The 19,300-nt window shown below is 33.5% G+C and overlaps 3 protein-coding genes across 3 annotated transcripts; all 3 read left to right on the top strand.

Moving 5' to 3' along the window:
• The first annotated feature begins 875 nt into the window (after positions 1–875).
• On the top strand, positions 876–1,451 carry LOC143536288 (pectinesterase inhibitor 9-like). Its single transcript, XM_077030320.1, has one exon. It carries the CDS (start codon positions 876–878, stop codon positions 1,449–1,451), a length of 576 nt encoding a protein of 191 aa, XP_076886435.1.
• Positions 1,452–3,403: 1,952 nt separating this feature from the next.
• On the top strand, positions 3,404–4,052 carry LOC143536297 (pectinesterase inhibitor 9-like). The gene has a single exon (XM_077030325.1). The coding sequence runs from the start codon at positions 3,426–3,428 to the stop codon at positions 4,023–4,025; it is 600 nt and encodes a 199-aa protein (XP_076886440.1). The 5' UTR covers positions 3,404–3,425; the 3' UTR covers positions 4,026–4,052.
• A 3,197-nt stretch (positions 4,053–7,249) lies between these two features.
• On the top strand, positions 7,250–16,288 carry LOC143536328 (tubulin-folding cofactor D-like). The gene is made up of 16 exons (XM_077030348.1): positions 7,250–7,668; positions 8,449–8,996; positions 9,093–9,195; positions 9,821–9,997; positions 10,080–10,253; positions 10,999–11,115; positions 11,191–11,466; positions 11,547–11,762; positions 12,205–12,403; positions 12,497–12,702; positions 12,785–13,009; positions 13,824–14,318; positions 14,392–14,658; positions 15,226–15,270; positions 15,364–15,549; positions 15,853–16,288. Exons 1-16 carry the CDS (start codon positions 7,339–7,341, stop codon positions 16,132–16,134), a joined length of 3,846 nt encoding a protein of 1,281 aa, XP_076886463.1. The 5' UTR covers positions 7,250–7,338; the 3' UTR covers positions 16,135–16,288.
• The last annotated feature ends 3,012 nt before the right edge of the window (positions 16,289–19,300 follow it).

A 19,300-nucleotide genomic window follows, 5' to 3' on the forward strand; every position in this document is an offset into this window, starting at 1 on the left:
AAACATGGGCACATGTTTCGTTTGTTCATTTATATTCGTGAATGTTTGCTCGTTTATGCGCTTGTATGCGCGCCCGTTTACGTTCAGTTATATTTGTTAGTTTATGACGTTGTTAATTTGTTTTAAGTTCATTCATTTGAGTTCGTTTATATGCTCATCAAAAGTATTTAGGTCCCTTATATAGTTTAGTTTAATGACTTAATCTTACGAAATTAAAATATCACCTTTAGCAATTTAGTCTAGTTTTAACAATTTTTTGGTCCAACAAATCGATATTCACAACTACTTTTAATCGGTGTTCGTTTGGTTATGTCTGTTCATCTATTTTTATTCGTTCATGTTTGTGAATCGTTCATTTATACTATATATTAACAAACGGACATGCATACTCATTTTCTTCATGAACTAGTATGAACAAGAAAACCCTATTCTTCATTAGTTCATTTTTGATTGATTATTCAGTTGAAGTTAAACAAACTAACACAAAAGTATCCGGTTCGTTACTTCGTTTGCAAGCCTAATAAACGCTAGGTTGCTTTTATATTTTAGGGAAGGTTGAGTCAATTAAATTAGTTAAACAAGATTACTTGGTTTAAATTTTATATACTCAATCGTATAGTATTTTGAAAAAGTGTTTTGGGAATAAACTAATGCAACTAGCTATCTTGATATCATAATCAAGTTGCATGCATGATGCATGTGTGATATGTGACATATTTTCTACGTAAAGGAATAATTTTGATAGATAATTTAGTTCAGAGTTTATTCACAATCCAGGTGACAACTGATTACATATGTAACATATCCCCTATATATATAATCCATCTTGTATCTTCTCATTCTCATATAACAACCCAAACAAAAATATCACAAACATGTCACATATTATTCTTCTCCCTTTATTAATCACCTCTCACACAATCCTAGAGTTTTCCACCATCGTCGAATCTCGTTCTCGTGCAAGAATGTATCTCGATCTACGATGTAGATCGGCATTATATCCCGATCTACTAGCTCAAATATCACTCGCTTCATGTCTAACCAAAGCGCGGTTCACCAAAACATATTTGAATATGGTGTTAAAGAAACTAAACGAAACCGAGGTTAACTCTGGAAACAATCAAGCAATAGAAGAATGTATTGAACAAATAAATGATGGAGTGAGTCAAATTACACAATCATTTAAGGAGTTACAAAAAATAGGTAAAGATGGTGATCAAAACTTTATGTGGCATGAAAGTAATGTGCAAACTTGGGTGAGTGCTGCATTGACTGATTCTACAACATGTATTGATGGGATATTGATGGGTGGGATGATTAGTAAGAGGGAACGGGTTATGATCGAAGCGAGGTTGTTGAATGTGAAGCAACTGGCTAGCAATTCGCTTGCGATGTTTAGTCGTTTTGCGACAAGATATCGTGCCTCTCGTGGTATCAAGAATCCAGCATAAAGTGTGTTGCTTGAAATTGGAAGTCATGTATTTTCTTGTAATTGTATGTAGTAGATAACTAATGAGATTATAAGTTGCCCATGGAAATCGATATACTTATAGAACATAGAATAAAATAATAATGTTTACAATAATAGTATTAAGCCTAAATAAATAAAAGTTACAAACATAATGTTATAAGTTAGTCTTTCAGCATCATCGTAGTGAATTGTCTCTCGTAATCTAGAAATAAAGTCATGATTTGTTTAAAGTATATCAACGTGTGTTTTACATTGCTTGAAAAACATAAAAATGAATATTGATACTGGTTTTGATAACACTGACATTGTTACCAATGTTGTTTTGTCTGTATCGGTATAATAACGACACTCGGTATAGTTTACTAGACTAAAAATGATTTTTTTCGAATACAACGCCATTTTAATATTATTTATATCGGAACGTTGAAAAATTATTCAATTCACAATATCATATTTTTTTTTAAGTTAACAAACACATGATATTAAAGAAACAAAAAGTTACTGAAAATTTAAATGTGTTAAGATGTATATCGTTGATACTCTAAAAAATTTAAAGGGTCAAAAATCATAAAAAGAGTACCGATATTAATCATGATAATTACCAACACCAATACATATTTATTCAGTATCGGTTCGGGTTGTCATAATAATGGACCAACTGGTACGATGACAACACTAAATATAGTTTCAAATACTAAACAGTTAAATGTTTTATTTTGAATTGAACCTCGTTTTATTCAAATTTATTTATATTAAAATGCTGAGAAGAAAACTACAACCGTGCTTTACGTTATATTTAAAAAGTTACTAACACAAGTTTTTAAAGAAAAATAAACCTATCAAGATATTAAATGGGTTAAAGACAAGCATTGTTTATATTATAAGGGATGAAATTAAAACTTTAAAAGAATATATTAATTAATTAATATTATTCTAATTGCTTTTTCAAACATTAAAATTCACTTACACCACCATCATAAGTTCGTTCATGGGTGTTCATTCTTTGGTTTATCAAATGGTAGCATTGTAGCAACTAGCAAACGCTTATCAGTTATGACCTTATGAATTATGATGTTAATAATATGACCCATACAATGTATCATGAGTCCATGAGTCATGACCGACCCTTCTTTATGGCATGTTCTAAAATCAATTAATGTATTTATTTTATATATCTTTGTAAATAATGGAAGTATATATTATACGAGTATAACGTTTTAAAACATCTTCTCATCTATTCCTAAACCATTAAATATTAAAATTGCATATCACTACGTAACGATAACATGTCTATTTTATCTGGTCATCTACTCATCTCTAATTAACTTGACTTAAAAGTCAAGTGTTTAACTAAAATAGTCATTGAACTAGCTTTATAAACATGTAATTAATTAATTATTACATGAAGTATAATGGAACAAAAAATATGGTAACGTTGAACTTCTTTTAACGATTAACGAATAAAGTCCGGCTACCCGAGGTAACCCAATGGTAATAGGCGACCCCATATGCTCGTGATTGCTGACAACGTTAAATAGCCAAAGCCCATCATTTGTTGTTTCAGGGAAAACCTACCGCTTGAAGGCTCACTGTAATAAAACCCGGTTGATATCGAATTCAAAGTTGAGACCTTATAGTCTCTAATCCAAACTTTTACTTTTCTTTCAATGCCAATTGGGGTAAAGCTCAATCGCTTGGTATGTTAACTTAAAATGAAGTTTCTCGATTCCAAAGTTTCGATATTAACGTATTTTAAATAAATAAAAAAAGGTTGATGCATATATATCCACAAGCAAGTTGCATGTGGAACGTGACACAAACTTTCGTATGTACGTAAAGGAATTTAATTTCTTTAATAGAATGTTCATCCAAGTGCATGTGACTATGTGAGTATGTGACATCCCTCTATATAATTTAACTCTTCACTTCTTATCCTATTTTTCATATCACAAAAATGGCTCAAATTGCTCTCTCTTTATTCATCTCTCTCACAATTTTCGGGTTTTCAGGCACGGTCGATTCTAGTTCAAGTGCAAGAGCGTATCTCGAGGCACAGTGTCGAACATCTGTGTATCGTGACTTATGTGTAGAAACTCTTTTACCTTATGTGTCAAAAACTATACTTGGACCGCAACAATTAGCTCAAGTTTCGTTAATAGTGTGCCTATCGAAAGCTAAGCAAACAAAGGAGTATGTTAATATGGTTGCGACACATTTAAACGAAAGTAACCAAGCCATTGAAGAGTGTTTAGACCATATCAACAATGGGGTGAATCAAATAACGCTATCGGTTAAGGAGTTTCAACGAATGGGAATAGACGGTGAGGAAAAGTTCGTGTTGCACGAGGGTAATGTTCAAAGTTGGGTTAGTGCGGGTTTAACTGATGTTGATATGTGCATTGATGGGTTGTTAGGGGATGGGATCAAGGGTAGGGAAAAGGCTATAATCAAAGCGAAGTTTTTGAATGTGAAGCAACTCGCTAGTAACTCTCTTTCGTTGTTTAATCGTTTTGCTTCACGACATCGTGCGTCGCATATTGTCAAGAATCCCTAACTTAGTTTTACTTACACATGTAGATGTATATCATATATTTGTCCAATGTAGCATAGTTCATATCATTCTGTTACTATGATGTATTGTATGATAAGTGATAACTATGAATATAAAGTTATGAAAAATATACAAATCTATTTTTAAGTTTACTAAAGCACATGATTAAATAATGTTAAGAAACATACACCATGATCGATTATAACTTTTATCATTACCAGACACCAGTGTAAACTCGTTTCCTTCAGAAGCATCATAGTAGTGGCGAATCTAAAGGAAAAGTTAAGAGGTATCGAGAGTTTTAAAAATTTCTGTTCAACGGTAGCCAATACATAAAATGAAGGATAAAAAATTTGCACCAAAACTATATTTCGCAAAGAAAAATAAGGGGTGATACATACTCCGTAAACCCATGCTAGATCTGCCCCTACGCGAGATGGATGTACATGCACAAACCCATTTTTGCCGAAAACTTATCTCGTGTGGAAATCATCTATGCCACTCTAAAACCCATTTCAACCTGAACCTGTCGGTTACTAACACATATCAACCTATTTCTTTGAATTAACCTGAAAATAGCAAAGTAGAATTTCAAGTGACCTATTTTAGCCTTTTTTGTTACAAAATATGACACAAACCAACCCATTTTAGCTTTTGTAACAAGTGTGTTATGGGGATGCCACTTTTACCCGAAACCCAACCCGAGAAAATACATACCCGAACCCGGACTAACCCGGCCCGAGAAACCGGAACCCGAGAAAAGGCTAAGTTTCAGGTCAATCTGAATAAGCGTTTAGTTTTAAAACCATATATATTTTTATGTATTATAGTCTAAGCCTTAGCCGCTGACGTTATCAGAATTTAGAATTTAGTCCAAATTGACTGTTCTCATTCCAACTATTATGAATCGATTGTTTATTCCAATTTATGACTAAAAACAATTATAATTCAACACTCTAATCACGCCATATTGAAGAAGATTATGCTGGTCTTGTTTATTATGAATGAACTTGTTAAATTTTACTCTTTTTAGGATGTTTTATCGGTTTGTTTTTCATTCGTTGTTGGTTTAATTACATATGAGTAAAGAAGAACACGTTGCATTTAAATTTAGCAACATAGTTTTTTTCCTAGGATACACGAAACCTGATTAACCCAACCCGAAAAAACCCGAACCCTAAGAAACCGTGAGAAATTTGGGTTGGGTTTCAGGTCTAGATTTAAAACTTTGAAACCCGAAGAACGCGACCCGAAAAACCTGAAACCCGAAAAACTAATCTGACGAACCCGACCCGAAAAACTAACCCGAAGAACCTGACCTGAATAACCTGAAACCCAAGAAACTAACCCGAAGAACCCGACCCGAAAACCCTGAAACCGGAAAAACTAACCCGAAGAACCCGACCCGAATTCCGAAACCCGAAAAACCTGAAAAACTAACCCGAACTGAAGGACACCTTCTTAGAAATGAAATAAAATGACAAAATTACCATTAAGCGCTTCTTCCTCACTCCACTCCACTCCACTCCCCAGCCCTAAATTATTATTCAGATCTCTCAACTCCTGCCATTTGATTCTCCGATCACCACCGTACACCGCCCAATCGCCACCGTCGAACCCGACCCATTATTCTGTCCGATCCGTTTATTCAATTTCTTTTATTCAATTTCCTTGAGTATAATTAATTAGTGTAAGTCTCTCTGTTTATTACTTAACAGTATCAATCAATTTTAATTAATACTTTTGCTTTCAAAATTTAGCTTAAATTTATATGCTTTTTAACAAAATCAAGTGTTTGTTCCAATTGCCATGATCCAAATACTAGTTTTACTGCATACTGTACAATCTTTTTTTATTTTTATTGTTTTTTATTTTTTGCAATAATGATGAATGTTTAACAGTATCAATTATAAATTTTTATTACTTTTGGTTTCAAGATTTTTCTTAAATTTGTATGCTTTTTAACAAAACCAAGTGTTTGTTCCAATTACCATGATCCAGTTACTAGTTTTACTGCATTCTGTACACAAGTTTTTATTTTATTTTTATTGTTTTTTATTTTTTGCAATAATGATGAATGTTTAACAGTATCAATTATAAATTTTTATTACTTTTGGTTTCTAGATTTTGCTTAAATTTGTATGCTTTTTAACAAAACCAAGTGTTTGTTCCAATTATCATGATCCAGTTACTAGTTTTACTGCATTCTGTACACAAGTTTTTATTTTTTTTTATTGTTTTTTATTTTTGCAATAATGATGAATGTTTAACAGTATCAATTATAAATTTTTATTACTTTTGGTTTCAAGATTTTGCTTAAATTTATATGCTTTTTAACAAAATAAAGTGTTTGTTCCAATTACCATGATCCAGTTACTAGTTTTACTGCATTCTGTACACAAGTTTTTTTATTTTTTATTTTTTATTTTTTGCAATAATGATGAATGTTATGAACAAATTGAAATTACATTTAAAAACCATTATGCAGTTATAAATGACCTGAATCAAAATCCCAAAATATTTCGATTACCCGACCGACCGACCTGCTTTGGATATAATAAAATCTTTTTCTACTTTCTGTATGTGTTCAGTGTTCTTTGTTATAGTTTGTTTCTGTATGATCTCAGATATGTATTATTATTTAGTTTTAATTCCCTTTTCAGGTTCATTTTTGTTGGATTACTTGTGCTATTGAGTCATGATGTATACATACAATGGAAATTATACAACTTTTAGGTTTTAACTGCGTACCCTTGTTAGTAATGGTTTTATAGTCGAAAATTGTGCAATATGCATTATTCACTAAAACGTAAGAGCTGCAGTTTCAGAATTTAGGACCATCTTGTTGTTAGGATCTGGCACACGCGCGCACTAAACACATACACGAAAGCATTAGGATTTAACGTGGTTTCAAATACTCCAAAAACCGAACCGAAGTTTTGGTTTTCGGTTCAGTTTTAACCAAAAACCGCACTGAACCGCACCACACACACCCCTACTTTCTAGGTTGGGATAGCCCGCAAGATTATTTGTTGGATTATTTGTGCTTTTGAATCTTGATGTATACAATGGAAATTATACAGCTTTTAACTACTTAACCCTTTTCAATAATGGTTTAAAAGACGAAACTTTGCAATGTGCATCATCAACAAAAACATAAGAGCTGCCATAAAAATAACCCTTTGTGTTATTTAACTGTTAAGAAGTGCACATTACCTCTGTATTCACATCAGACCGACCATAGGATCGTGATTTATTAGGTTTGCAAGTAAAGTAATAATTTTTTTTCATTAGCATGATGGAATCTTGAATCTTGATGGAATGTTTGCCAGTTTCAGTGAATTCTGCGAACCAAACGAGGCCTTCAAGACAAAAAGTCAACAAGTCAACAAGTCAAAGCATAGCAGCACGGGAAGTAGATCTTTTCTGTACCCTCTCTCTGATGGCAGCAAGAGAAGTAGAAGATAAAGCAAAACCTTTAGCGGCGGGTGAAGAAGTCGAAGAGGATGACGAACACGATTCAAAAGAAGTGGTGCTTCAGAGATACTTTCTACAAGAATGGAAACTCGTTAAATCTATACTGGACGACATCGTTTCCAATGGCCAAGTCACAGATCTTTCATCTGTTCGCAAGATCAGATCAATTGTACGTTTTATTATTAATAGGGTGCAAACGAGCCGAGCCCAGCCCGAGCTTGACCAGGCTCTAGCTCGGCTCGTTTAACTTATACGGAGCTCGAGCTCGGCTCGTATAATATTTTTTAGTTAATTTTTTTTATATTTATAATTATATTTGTGTATATATATTCATTATAACTTTATATATAAAATAATATATTTTATTTAGTTTTTTTTCATAATATTATATATATATATATCAATTGATAATTATTAAATATATATGTATATATTAATATATATATTTATCAAAAATATATAAATGACAGGCTCGTTTAGGCTCGCGAGCCGGCTCAAGCTCGATAAGTGAAGCTTTGGCTCAGGCTCGTTTATTAACGAGCTTTATTTTAGGCTCGAGCCCGGGCTCGTTTATTAAATGAGCTTTATTTTAGACTCGAGCTCGAGCACGGGTCGGGCTCGGCTCGTATAATATTTTTTAGTTAATTTTTTTTATATTTACAATTATATTTGCGTATTTATTTTCATTATAACTTTATATATAAAATAATATATGTTATTTAGTTTTTTTTTCAAAAATTTATATATATCAATTAATAATTATTAAATATATATGTATATATTAATATATATATATATATATCTATAAAAAATATATAAATGACAGGCTCGTTTAGGCTCGCAGATCGGCTCGTTTGCACCCCTACGTTTTAATTACTCACTCACATTTTCACAAATGCAACTGATATTTTCTTTATACGCTAAGTTCTTATTTCCGTGACTTCTTCAGATGGACAAATATCAAGAACAAGGACAGTTGTTAGAACCATACCTAGAGAGCATAATATCTCCGTTAATGCTTATCGTTCGAACGAAAACAATCGAACTAGGCGCAGATTCCAACGAGCTCGTCAAAATAATCAAACCTATATGTATAATAATATACACTTTAGTCACGGTTTGTGGTTACAAAGCCGTAATACGGTTCTTTCCGCATCAAGTTTCGGACTTGGAACCGGCCGTGTCGCTTTTAGAGAAATGCCACGGTACAAGTACGGGAACCGCGTTGAGGCAAGAAAGTACCGGAGAAATGGAGACGAAATGTGTTATATTATTGTGGCTATCGATACTGGTTTTGGTTCCTTTTGATATATCGTCTGTGGATACAAGTATTGTAAATATTAAGTCTGTTGATGCGAATGAACCGCCTCCGTTGGTGGCTAGGATATTAAAGATATCGAAAGAGTACCTTTCGAGTGCGGGTCCCATGCAAACAATAGCTAGTTTGCTTCTTTCAAAGCTTCTTACGCGTCCAGATATGTCGCCTGCTTTTACCAGGTATGTATGTAGGAATTCTCAGTTATTAAATACCAAATGTTATGTTTTTTTTTTGTGTGTGTGTGTGTGTGTTTATGTTATGCTGTTTGTTTTCAGTTTTATTGAATGGAGTCATGAAGTTCTATCGTCTGCTACAGATGATGTAATACATCATTTTCGATTACTTGGTGCGGTTGAATCTCTTGCTGCTATTTTCAAGGTCTCCTATTGAATCTCTTTTAATTAGGGGTGGCAAATGTGACCCATTGGGTTGAATGGGTTGTAATAAAATGTATACAATGGATCAGAATGGGTCAAACTAAAAAAAGAAAATGATTGAAACGGGTCAAAACGGGTTGACATTTGTCGAGTTTTTTTTTCTTTTCTTATGGAACGAGAAAAACGGAGAAAACTTTTTAGTACTTTTACTTTTTTAGTTTTTGATTTATATTTCGAATTATGATTTTTTAATTATTTTTTTTGAATTTTTTAATGAGGGGTTTTTGAAATGGGTTGACATTCCAGAAACCCCTCATTAAAAAATTAAAAAAAAAATAATTAAAAAATCACAACTCGAAATATAAATAAAAAACTAAAAAAAGTAAAAATACTAAAAAGTTTCCTCCCTTTTTCTCGTTCCAAAAAAAAAACTCGAGAAATGTCAACCCGTTTCAGTCATTTTCTTTTTTACTTTGACCCATTCTGACCCATTATATACATTTTATTACAACCCATTCAACCCAATGGGTCACATTTGCCACCCCTACTTTTAATGTCACCTTGAACGATTATATGTTTTTCCTTTGCATTGTCTTGTTAAACTTATTCTATGATATATATGTTAGAGTGGAAGCCGGAAGGCATTACTTGATATCGTGCCCGTAGTTTGGAACGACACATCAGTCTTGATAAAGTCAACCCCTGCAGCTCGTAGTCCTTTGCTTCGCAAAAACTTGATAAAACTCGCACAACGAATGGGGCTCACTTGTCTGCCTCATCGTCCGACAACATGGCGCTATGTGGTAAGATTACATATCTTTCGTAATCATTTAGTTTTATTTATAAGATTTTTTTAATATTTTTTCTTTTATCATTTCAATATAGGGTAAACATAGTACGCTTGGAGAAAATATTTCACAAAAGGATCCAAATAGTCTTGTATCAAGTTCGGGGTCATCCAATACAGGTCATGATTATTCTGTTCAAGAAGAAGAAATGGATGTTCCTGATATTATTGAAGAGTTCATCGAGTTATTATTGTCTGGCTTAAAAGATACAGTATGTTTGCTGCTATTTCAAAAAAACCATTTTTTTTATTTTTGTAAGGTTTATTAGATTTTAATAATCCCTATTGAATGATATTGGCCGAAATAATCCCTATTCATTTTATTGCCATTGGTGGTCCCAAATTTAATAAAGTTAGCCTCCAATGGTCCCCCGTTGAATAGGACTTAACGGCGTTAAGTCTTTTTTAACGGGGGGGGGGCAACTTTTTTAAATTTGGGACCGCCAGTGGCGATAAAATGAATAGGGATTATTATCGGCCAGTACTGTTCAATAGGGATTATTAAAATTTATCATCATCATCATCGTACTCAGTGTATCCCACCAATAGCAAAGCTATGGTAGGATCTGAGGAGGGTAAGATGTAGACAGCCTTACCTCTACCCCATAGGGATAGAGAGGCTGCTTCCAATGAGACGTCCGACTCGATAGTAGTTTTGCATCAAGCCTTGGACATAAGGCACATAGCACTCAATCATCGGGACACCGGCTGATTGGTGCATGTACCCTTGTCTTTCGGCTATCAACGCCACTACATGATGCCTGATTAACCTTCCACCACTTTTAACGTTATTTTCACGAAATTAGTAAAATAACGTCAAAATTAGTGCAATTTCACTTTTACCCACCCGAGGGTTCACACATATATACATTATATGCGCGCACCACAAGCAGGGCGTGGATTATTAAAATCCAATAAACCTTTTTGTAATTTACATTTTTAACCTTCAACTTTCAGGATACCGTTGTTCGTTGGTCTGCTGCAAAAGGTATCGGGCGTATAACTTCACGTCTCACATACACTCTAGCAGAGGAAGTCTTTTTGTCTGTATTAGAGTTGTTTTCACCTGGTGAGGTATGACAGACATCCACTTGTCTTTATTTCCTGTATATTGGTTTCCGGTTGACTTTTTGACTTTTTATGTAACAGGGTGATGGATCATGGCACGGTGGATGCTTGGCATTGGCTGAGTTGGCACGTCGAGGGCTGCTCTTACCCGTTAGCCTACCTAATGTTGTACCTGTTGTTATAAAGGCACTGCATTATGATGTAAGAAGGGGCCCACACAGTGTTGGATCTCATGTTCGTGATGCTGCTGCTTACGTTTGTTGGGCTTTCGGTCGTGCGTATAATCAGACTGACATGAAGGGAATACTGGACGAGCTGGCGCCACATCTTTTAATAATCGCATGTTATGACCGTGAGGTATATAGTAACTCTAATGCATGGTTTATGATTTATTACTTGCATTGCATATTTAATCTTATATAAAACATGATTCACAGGTTAATTGTAGGCGAGCGGCTGCGGCTGCTTTTCAAGAAAATGTTGGTAGACAAGGAAACTATCCTCACGGAATCGACATCGTTAACACGGCTGATTATTTTGCACTTTCTTCACGTGTGAATTCGTATCTTAATGTTGCTGTCAGTATAGCCCAATATGAAGGTTATCTCCACCCGTTCATGGATGAACTTTTATCTAACAAGATTTCTCACTGGGTATGCTTTTATCTAACAAGATTTCTGAGCATTTTAACTAACTAGGCCTGTAAACAAACCAAACGTTCAGCGAACTGTTCGGCGGGAAGTTCGTAAATTTAATAAACGAATAATTAAATATTATCTAGATGGCTCATCTATGTAATTGTTTTATATTTGTTCACTTGTGTTCCTTTAAGTGTGTTTGTGTTCATTTACATTTGTTCATATATGTTCATTTATGTTCGTGAACTGTTCGTTTAGATTTTTAACAAACGAACATAAACAAACACGAACATGTTCATTTTAAAAATAAACGAAAATGAACACAAAATACGTGCTTGATTAAGTGTCCGTGTTCGTTTAAAGTTAAATGAACGAACACGAACATGCTGTTGTTCGTGTTCGTTTGGTTCATGTACAGGCCTATAACTAACTAACTAACTAACTACTGATGCTGCAGGAAAAAGGATTAAGAGAACTTGCATCAAATGCTTTAGCCAATCTTGTAAAATACGATCCCGAATATTCTGCAAATTTTGTGCTTGAGAAACTGATTCCATGCACTCTTGCTACTGATCTATGCATGCGTCACGGTGCAACATTGGCAGTTGGCGAGCTTGTATTAGCTCTAAACAACTGTGGTTACACTCTTCCAAACGGTTCGTGAACTGTAATCCTTAACAAACGAAGTTTCTTTTTATTTTATTTCTTTATGTAAAAAGTTACATTTTAATTTAAATTTCTGATTCCAGATAAGCAAAAAGCCGTTGCTGGTGTAGTACCTGCTATTGAGAAAGCACGTTTATACCGTGGAAAAGGTGGAGAGATAATGCGCGCTGCAGTTTCACGGTTCATCGAGTGTATTTCTATCGTTAACATAACGTTAACGGAAAAAGTAAAAAGAAGTCTGCTTGAGACTATTAATGAGAATTTGAGGCATCCTAATGCTCAAATACAGGTAATTAGTTCTATCTTATAACTTTTTTCAACTAATAAATTTTACAATTTTTAACTCTTCGTGTTTACACTAATACATGCAGAATGCTGCCAATGAAGCTTTCAAACAATTTGTTCCAACGTACTTTGCAAAAATGGATGATAAGGGGACTTTTGATATTACGCTTAAGTACGTAGAGCAGTTGAATGATGCAAATGTAGCTGTGAGAAGAGGATCCGCATTGGCGTTAGGGGTTTTGCCTTTTGACTTTCTTGCTTCAAGATGGAAACTAGTGCTTCAAAAACTTTGCAAATCTTGTGCGATCGAGGTAACTCTTTTTAATGAAATTGCTAGTAGAGGTGGACATTGTGATCCATTTTTTTTCTCTCTAATGGGTCAAACGGGCAGAGTTAAAGAAAAAGCTAAATATGAATTGGATAGGTTTAATGGCTCAAACTGGTGTATAATCCTTGCAGACCGTGCGGGTCGGGTCAAAACTATATATTTTCAAAACTATATATTATTACTGAGATAGTATAACTTTAATTTATTTTAGACGTTCATTATTAAGCCTTGCAGACCGTGCGGGTCGGGTTAAGTTGGACGACGGGTCAAGCGGTGTTAGGTCAAACTGGGTTTCGGACAAACGGGCTGTTTTTTAAAAAAAGAATCAATCGGACTGCCTTTGATTCAGTATGTTTTGAATGTTATAACAAATGCATGATCTCAGCTGTTACATGTGATTTCTTTCATTACAATATTCATCCAATCCAAATTATTGCAGAGATTAAATATAGAATTTTATAATTTAATTTATTAATAAGAAAAACATATGAGTCAATGTGTGCACAGATTAAAGTCTTCTCTGATGTTTTATCACAATATTTGTTTTATACATACTCTCTAAATTCTTATGCGATGTTCTGTTTCGAGCATATGCTACTGACGAATGCAAACAGGGATATGATTGTATTATTATTCATTTATTTAAAAGAAATGTTTACTATGCTTTTTAATATAATAGATTAATACTATTTTGAAAAAAATGAACAAATTGGTGAAAAGAAAGTGTTGCCAATTTTGCCACCTATACTAGCAGATGAACATCTCACTCACACGACAAGATTGTTTATGCTGACTAGGATAAACCGGAAGATAGGGATGCTGAAGCTCGTGTAAACGCTGTTAAAGGACTTGTATCAGTGTGCGAAACACTAACTTCAACAACAGATTCTTCAGGCTTACAACCGGATGATTACACATCTCTATTCATCACAATAAAAACCGAAGTAATGCAGAGTTTGTTCAACGCTTTAGAAGATTACTCCGTTGATAACAGAGGTGATGTGGGCTCGTGGGTCCGTACAGCTGCCATGAACGGGCTCGAGAAATGTGCATACGTTTTATCCAAGAGAGATAAATTAGTTGAAAACGAATCACCTTTTAATGCCGATATCGCAACTAGTTTAGTTGGAGGCCTTGCAAAACAAGCAGTTGAAAAAATGGACCGATTAAGAGACGTGGCTGCAAAGATTCTACAAAGAATATTATACAACGAAACCGTTTTCGTTCCTCAAATTCCTCACCGAGAAAAGCTAGAAAAAATTATTCCTAAAGATGATGATTTGAAGTGGGGGGTAAGTGGTAGTTATTTTTTATATTAACGTGTCGTTTTACTTATGTTTTATCTCTGACGGGTCAATATTTTAGGTACCAAGTTCTTTTCCTCGGTTCATTCGGCTGCTTCAGTTCAGTTGTTACAGTAAATACATTATGTCCGGGTTAGTAATTTCGATCGGTGGATTAGAAGAATCTTTAAAGAAGGCTGCACTTAGTGCTTTGTTAGATTATGTTCAAGCGGTTAAAGTTAAAGACGAGAGTGAAACGAACTCTAGAGAGTTGAGTATATCTGATGACATACTTTGGGTTCTTCAGAAGTATAAAAAACGCGACCGAGTTATAATTCCCACTTTAAAGGTATCATTGTTTCCATTTTATATATATATAGGGCAAGGATCCTAAGAGAACCACTTGAAAATTGAGAACTTTGAGAACCATTTTAGACCACTAAAAATATTTAAAAAAATTATAAAACAAAAAAAAAAAAACAAAAATTCTTATATTTCATTCCAGTTTCATAAAAAAAAAATCGTGTTATACACATGTGTATAATTTCATTTAATCTCTAGTTACGTAATGTACACTTATACTTATGTACATTATCATTTACCTTAAATTGTACATGTGTATAATAAAAAACATGTATGTACATATTATACATATATGTATAATTAGCTAAACCGAGACGTTTTTTTTATGAAACCGGGATGATAAATAAGAAATTTGTTTTTTTTTTACTTTTTTTATTTTTGCGTTTTCTTTTTGTTTTATGATTTTTTTTGGGTTTTTTGTGGTCCAAAATGGTTCTCAAAGTTCTCAATTTTCAAAATAGTTCTCACATGATCCCAATCATATATATATATATATATATATTAAATTTTTATGAATTAATTATACATTTGTAATCATGTGGTGTTTTTTCAGACTATAGATATTCTCTTTTGCAATAGCATGCTATTACACATGGAGGTTAGTTAGTATATTAGTTCACTTATTTTAGTGTATAACTATAAATAACAAATTAGTACAAAATAATATTATTTGAATAATAATAATCTCCAGGATCAGACGAGAGTATTTTGTGGAGGCGTTGTGGAGTGTTTGCGTACCGAGTTGAAAGGAACAAAAGACTTTAGCAAGTTATACGCTGGAATTGCAATACTTGGATACATTGCTTCTATTACAGAACCGATTATTATCCAAGCTTTCTCTTATCTCGTGTCTTTCCTTACGCATCGATATCCCAAGGTATGCAGTCCCATGACTGGTTTTTTAGTTGATAAAGCTATAAAAAAGTTTTTTTTTTTTGGTTTTATGTGTTACTATTGTTAACAGATTCAAAAGGCGGGTTGATAAAATTATTAAAAAGTTTTTTTTAATGAGTTTTATGTGTTATTATCGTTAACAGATTCAAAAGGCGGGTTGATAAAATTATTAAAAAGTTTTTTTTAATGAGTTTTATGTGTTATTATCGTTAACAGATTCGAAAGGCGGGTTGATAAAATTGTAAAAAAGTTTTTTTATTTTTTTATGTGTTATTATCGTTAACAGATTAGAAAGGCGTGTGCCGAACAAGTTTATCTGGTTCTGATCCAAAACGGGGATCTTGTAGCCGAGGAGAATTTAGAAAGCGCAATTGAAATTGTGTCGGAATGTAGTTGGGAAGGTGATGTGGAGGAAGCCAAACGCCAAAAGCTTAAACTTTGCGGTATAGCCAATATAGAGACGGGACAACTTGTTACACAGACATCTGCAAAAGGGTCACAACAAAAGCCTAGACGTGATGATGAAAATGCGTCCTACTCATCATTAGTCGGATCGGCTGGATTTTGATTTTTTGTATTTTTTTTTTTGAAATTGTTGTACGCGTCTTGTTTATGCACGTTAGAATCATGGCTATGAGGTTAAAAGGGGTCGTGTTAGACGATGTTGGTTTTGAGTTATGGTTTTTGTTGTGTCATGAAACTTGGGTTTGGAATAGTGTGGTATTATAACTACAATATAAGTTATTATAACACATATGACTTATTATTAATATTGTAATATACTAATATGTAGTAGAGTAAATAGAAGTTTGTCAATTGTGGTGTTGAGTATCTTACCAAATATTTTCTTATGCTCTTCCAATCTATATGTATTTCATAAATCATAATATATCTTATAAAATTGTTTTTCACTTAATTATTGTTCAAAGAATTTTATGAAAAATAATAGTACATTAAATTATTAACTACACTTTTAAAAAATAAGAAATACTATTGTTACAAATATAGATATCCATATTGACAATATAACCAATATCACTCTTAAAGAAACAAAAGCTATGTTTGTCACTAATGAACAACTGAGTAATTTTTATCTTATTCATAATATTCTAAATTGCGATGAAATGATTTAAACGAAAATAAAATACGGTTATTTTTTTTGTTAATGGATTCTTTGACAACAAAAGTGAAAGTTAAAACTTAAATGTATACAATCACATTACATGAATCTTTTTGACTAATGAGTAATAGTTTAAATCCTTTATTTGGTAGAATTTTGTAGGGATGGCAACGGGGCGGTTTCGGGGCGGGGAATGCCAATCCCATACCCGCCCCGGTTTATAAAACTCATTACCAAAACCGTCTAAAAACCCGCGGGGACTAAACGGGGAATCCCCATCGGGGATTCGGGGAAAACCGCGGGTATTCGGGGAACCCGTCTAGCATAAATGGTTTTTAAACGGGCTAAATTCCCCGTGGGGATCCCCATTTAACCGTCGGGTTCACCGTTTAAAACCCGATTGTAAGAAAATGATACAAAATTACAATACAATATTAATACACAAAAAGTTCAATATCCAAACACATTACACATACAAAAGACATTATTAATACATAAAAATGTTTATTTCTCCCATCACAACGGAAATTAACTTCATGATTGATCCTTCTTACACGTCCATACCGCACCCATTCAACCATTCAAACACTTGTCACGCCGGATTGCTATGATAATCAAACATTAACATATTAATTGGAAACTATATAAGAATCAATGTTAAACCATATTAAAATGTAAACGATAAACCATATATATATGTATTACCTCAATACCATCGTCACAATCATATTCAATAGTTTGGCAATATGCCTCGGATTCTTCTGAACAAGTTGCTATATTCATATCACAAAAGTCAAAAGTTTATATAGTAGCTAAGTTAAAAATAAAAAATAAAATGTTTGTTTACCTTTAATTTCATTCAACAACCAACTTTGGGCGCACATTAACGCTTCCAATGTTTTTGGATGAAGACGGCTACGATGTGGACTTACCAATCTACCACTTGTACTAAAAGCGGACTCGGAAGCAACGGTAGATATTGGAATCGCCAATATATCTCGAGCAATCTTTTGCAACCTTGGGTACTTGACACCATTTGTTTTCCACCAAGCTAAAAGGTCAATCTCAGTTTCTTTTATCCAAACTTTCTCTTGTAGATACAAATCAAGCTCCGTTGTGACACCTAATATATAAATAAAGTTAATACAATTAATGAATAAAGTTAAATTAATGTAAATAATAAGTCATACCCGAATGATTATCCTCTTCAACGAATGTGAAGTATTCGTTGAAAAATCTTCCACCCCCCGCATTGTTTTGACTTGATCTCACACCATCATCCCGTGAAGTTCCTTGACTGTAACTTTCGTAATCTTGAAACAACCTATATACAAGCTCCTTAAGTTTTATTATCGCACTCTCCGACTTTTCAGAACCATATATCTTTGGAAAAGCAAACTCCATTGCTTTCAATTTGTAACGAGGATCCAAAACTGCTGCTACTCCCATTACCCCATGAATAACCGACCAATATTTATCAAACTTAACAATCATCTTCTCTGCCATCATCTTGATCATAGGGTCTCGATCTTCTTTCCATATACCCAAAGAAGATTTAATTTCACATATTGATGGAAAAAAGACATTCGCTGTCGGATATTTAGTACCCGAGAACATCAAAGTCAGCTCATAAAACAAACTCAACTTATCACAAATGCTTGAACCTAATTCCCAATCTCTTTCAGTTGGCAAAGTTTTATATTGGGTTTCTCTTTGCTTTAAACGTTTGAAAACTTCCTTGTAAAGAATAGCGACTTTCAACATTAGATATGTCGAATTCCAACGTGTTTTGCAATCAAGAGGTAACTTTTTTGAACAATCTATTGCTAAATGACGAGCAGCTTCCTCAAACTTTTCTACTCTTTTTGGTGTTCCCGTCCAAAAAACAACACTCTCTCTAATTCTTTCGATTCCTTCACCAATGACAGATAAACCATCTTGAACTATTAAGTTCAATATGTGCGCACAACATCGCATATGAAACAACTCCCCACCTAGAATCAAAGAGCTTAAAGACAACTTATCCAATAAATAGTGAATCATTAAATCATTAGTGCTGCAATTATCAACTGTTACTGTTGATATCTTTCTATCAATATTCCAATCACACATTGATTGATATAACACCTCAGCAAGAACTTCAGCAGTATGTGGAGAAGGTACATAAATAAACCTAGTAAAAGTACATTTGATAAAACATTCAACATATTAAAGTGGCAATTAATAAAACAAATTTTGAAGTATACCTCATTATTCGGCTTTGCATTTCCCATTTCTCGTCAATTAGATGTGCGGTAATTGACATGAAACCTTTCTTTTGATTACCTGATGTCCACATATCCGTGGTAATTGCAATCCGGCTTTGATTTTTCTCCAAGATCCTTTAATAAATCAAAGATATAAATTAAAAGGCAATTAAGTAATAACTAATTATATTAAAACCAAATAATTAATGAAACATACCCCATTGTCTTTTCTTTTTGAAAGTCATAAATCTTCAAAATATCACTCTTTAAGGTATTTCGTGATGGAACCTTAAATAAAGGTTGTAGTCCGGTCACAAACTTTCTAAATTTATGATGTTCAACAATCACAAGAGGATATTCATGAACAA

Source organism: Bidens hawaiensis, unplaced genomic scaffold, assembly GCF_021521415.1.
Source record: "Bidens hawaiensis isolate Kalapana, Puna unplaced genomic scaffold, B.hawaiensis_p1.1 tig00010780_1, whole genome shotgun sequence".
Classification (NCBI taxonomy): domain Eukaryota; kingdom Viridiplantae; phylum Streptophyta; class Magnoliopsida; order Asterales; family Asteraceae; genus Bidens; species Bidens hawaiensis.

Bases quoted from the DNA above. Each gene is read 5' to 3' on its own strand.
- LOC143536328 (XM_077030348.1), top strand. From the start codon at position 7,339: ATGGAATGTTTGCCAGTTTCAGTGAATTCTGCGAACCAAACGAGGCCT. The intron at 8,997-9,092 runs GTATGTATGTAG...GTTTGTTTTCAG, and splicing joins ATGTCGCCTGCTTTTACCAG to TTTTATTGAATGGAGTCATG. The intron at 10,254-10,998 runs GTATGTTTGCTG...TTCAACTTTCAG, and splicing joins TGTCTGGCTTAAAAGATACA to GATACCGTTGTTCGTTGGTC.
- LOC143536297 (XM_077030325.1), top strand. From the start codon at position 3,426: ATGGCTCAAATTGCTCTCTCTTTATTCATCTCTCTCACAATTTTCGGG.
- LOC143536288 (XM_077030320.1), top strand. From the start codon at position 876: ATGTCACATATTATTCTTCTCCCTTTATTAATCACCTCTCACACAATC.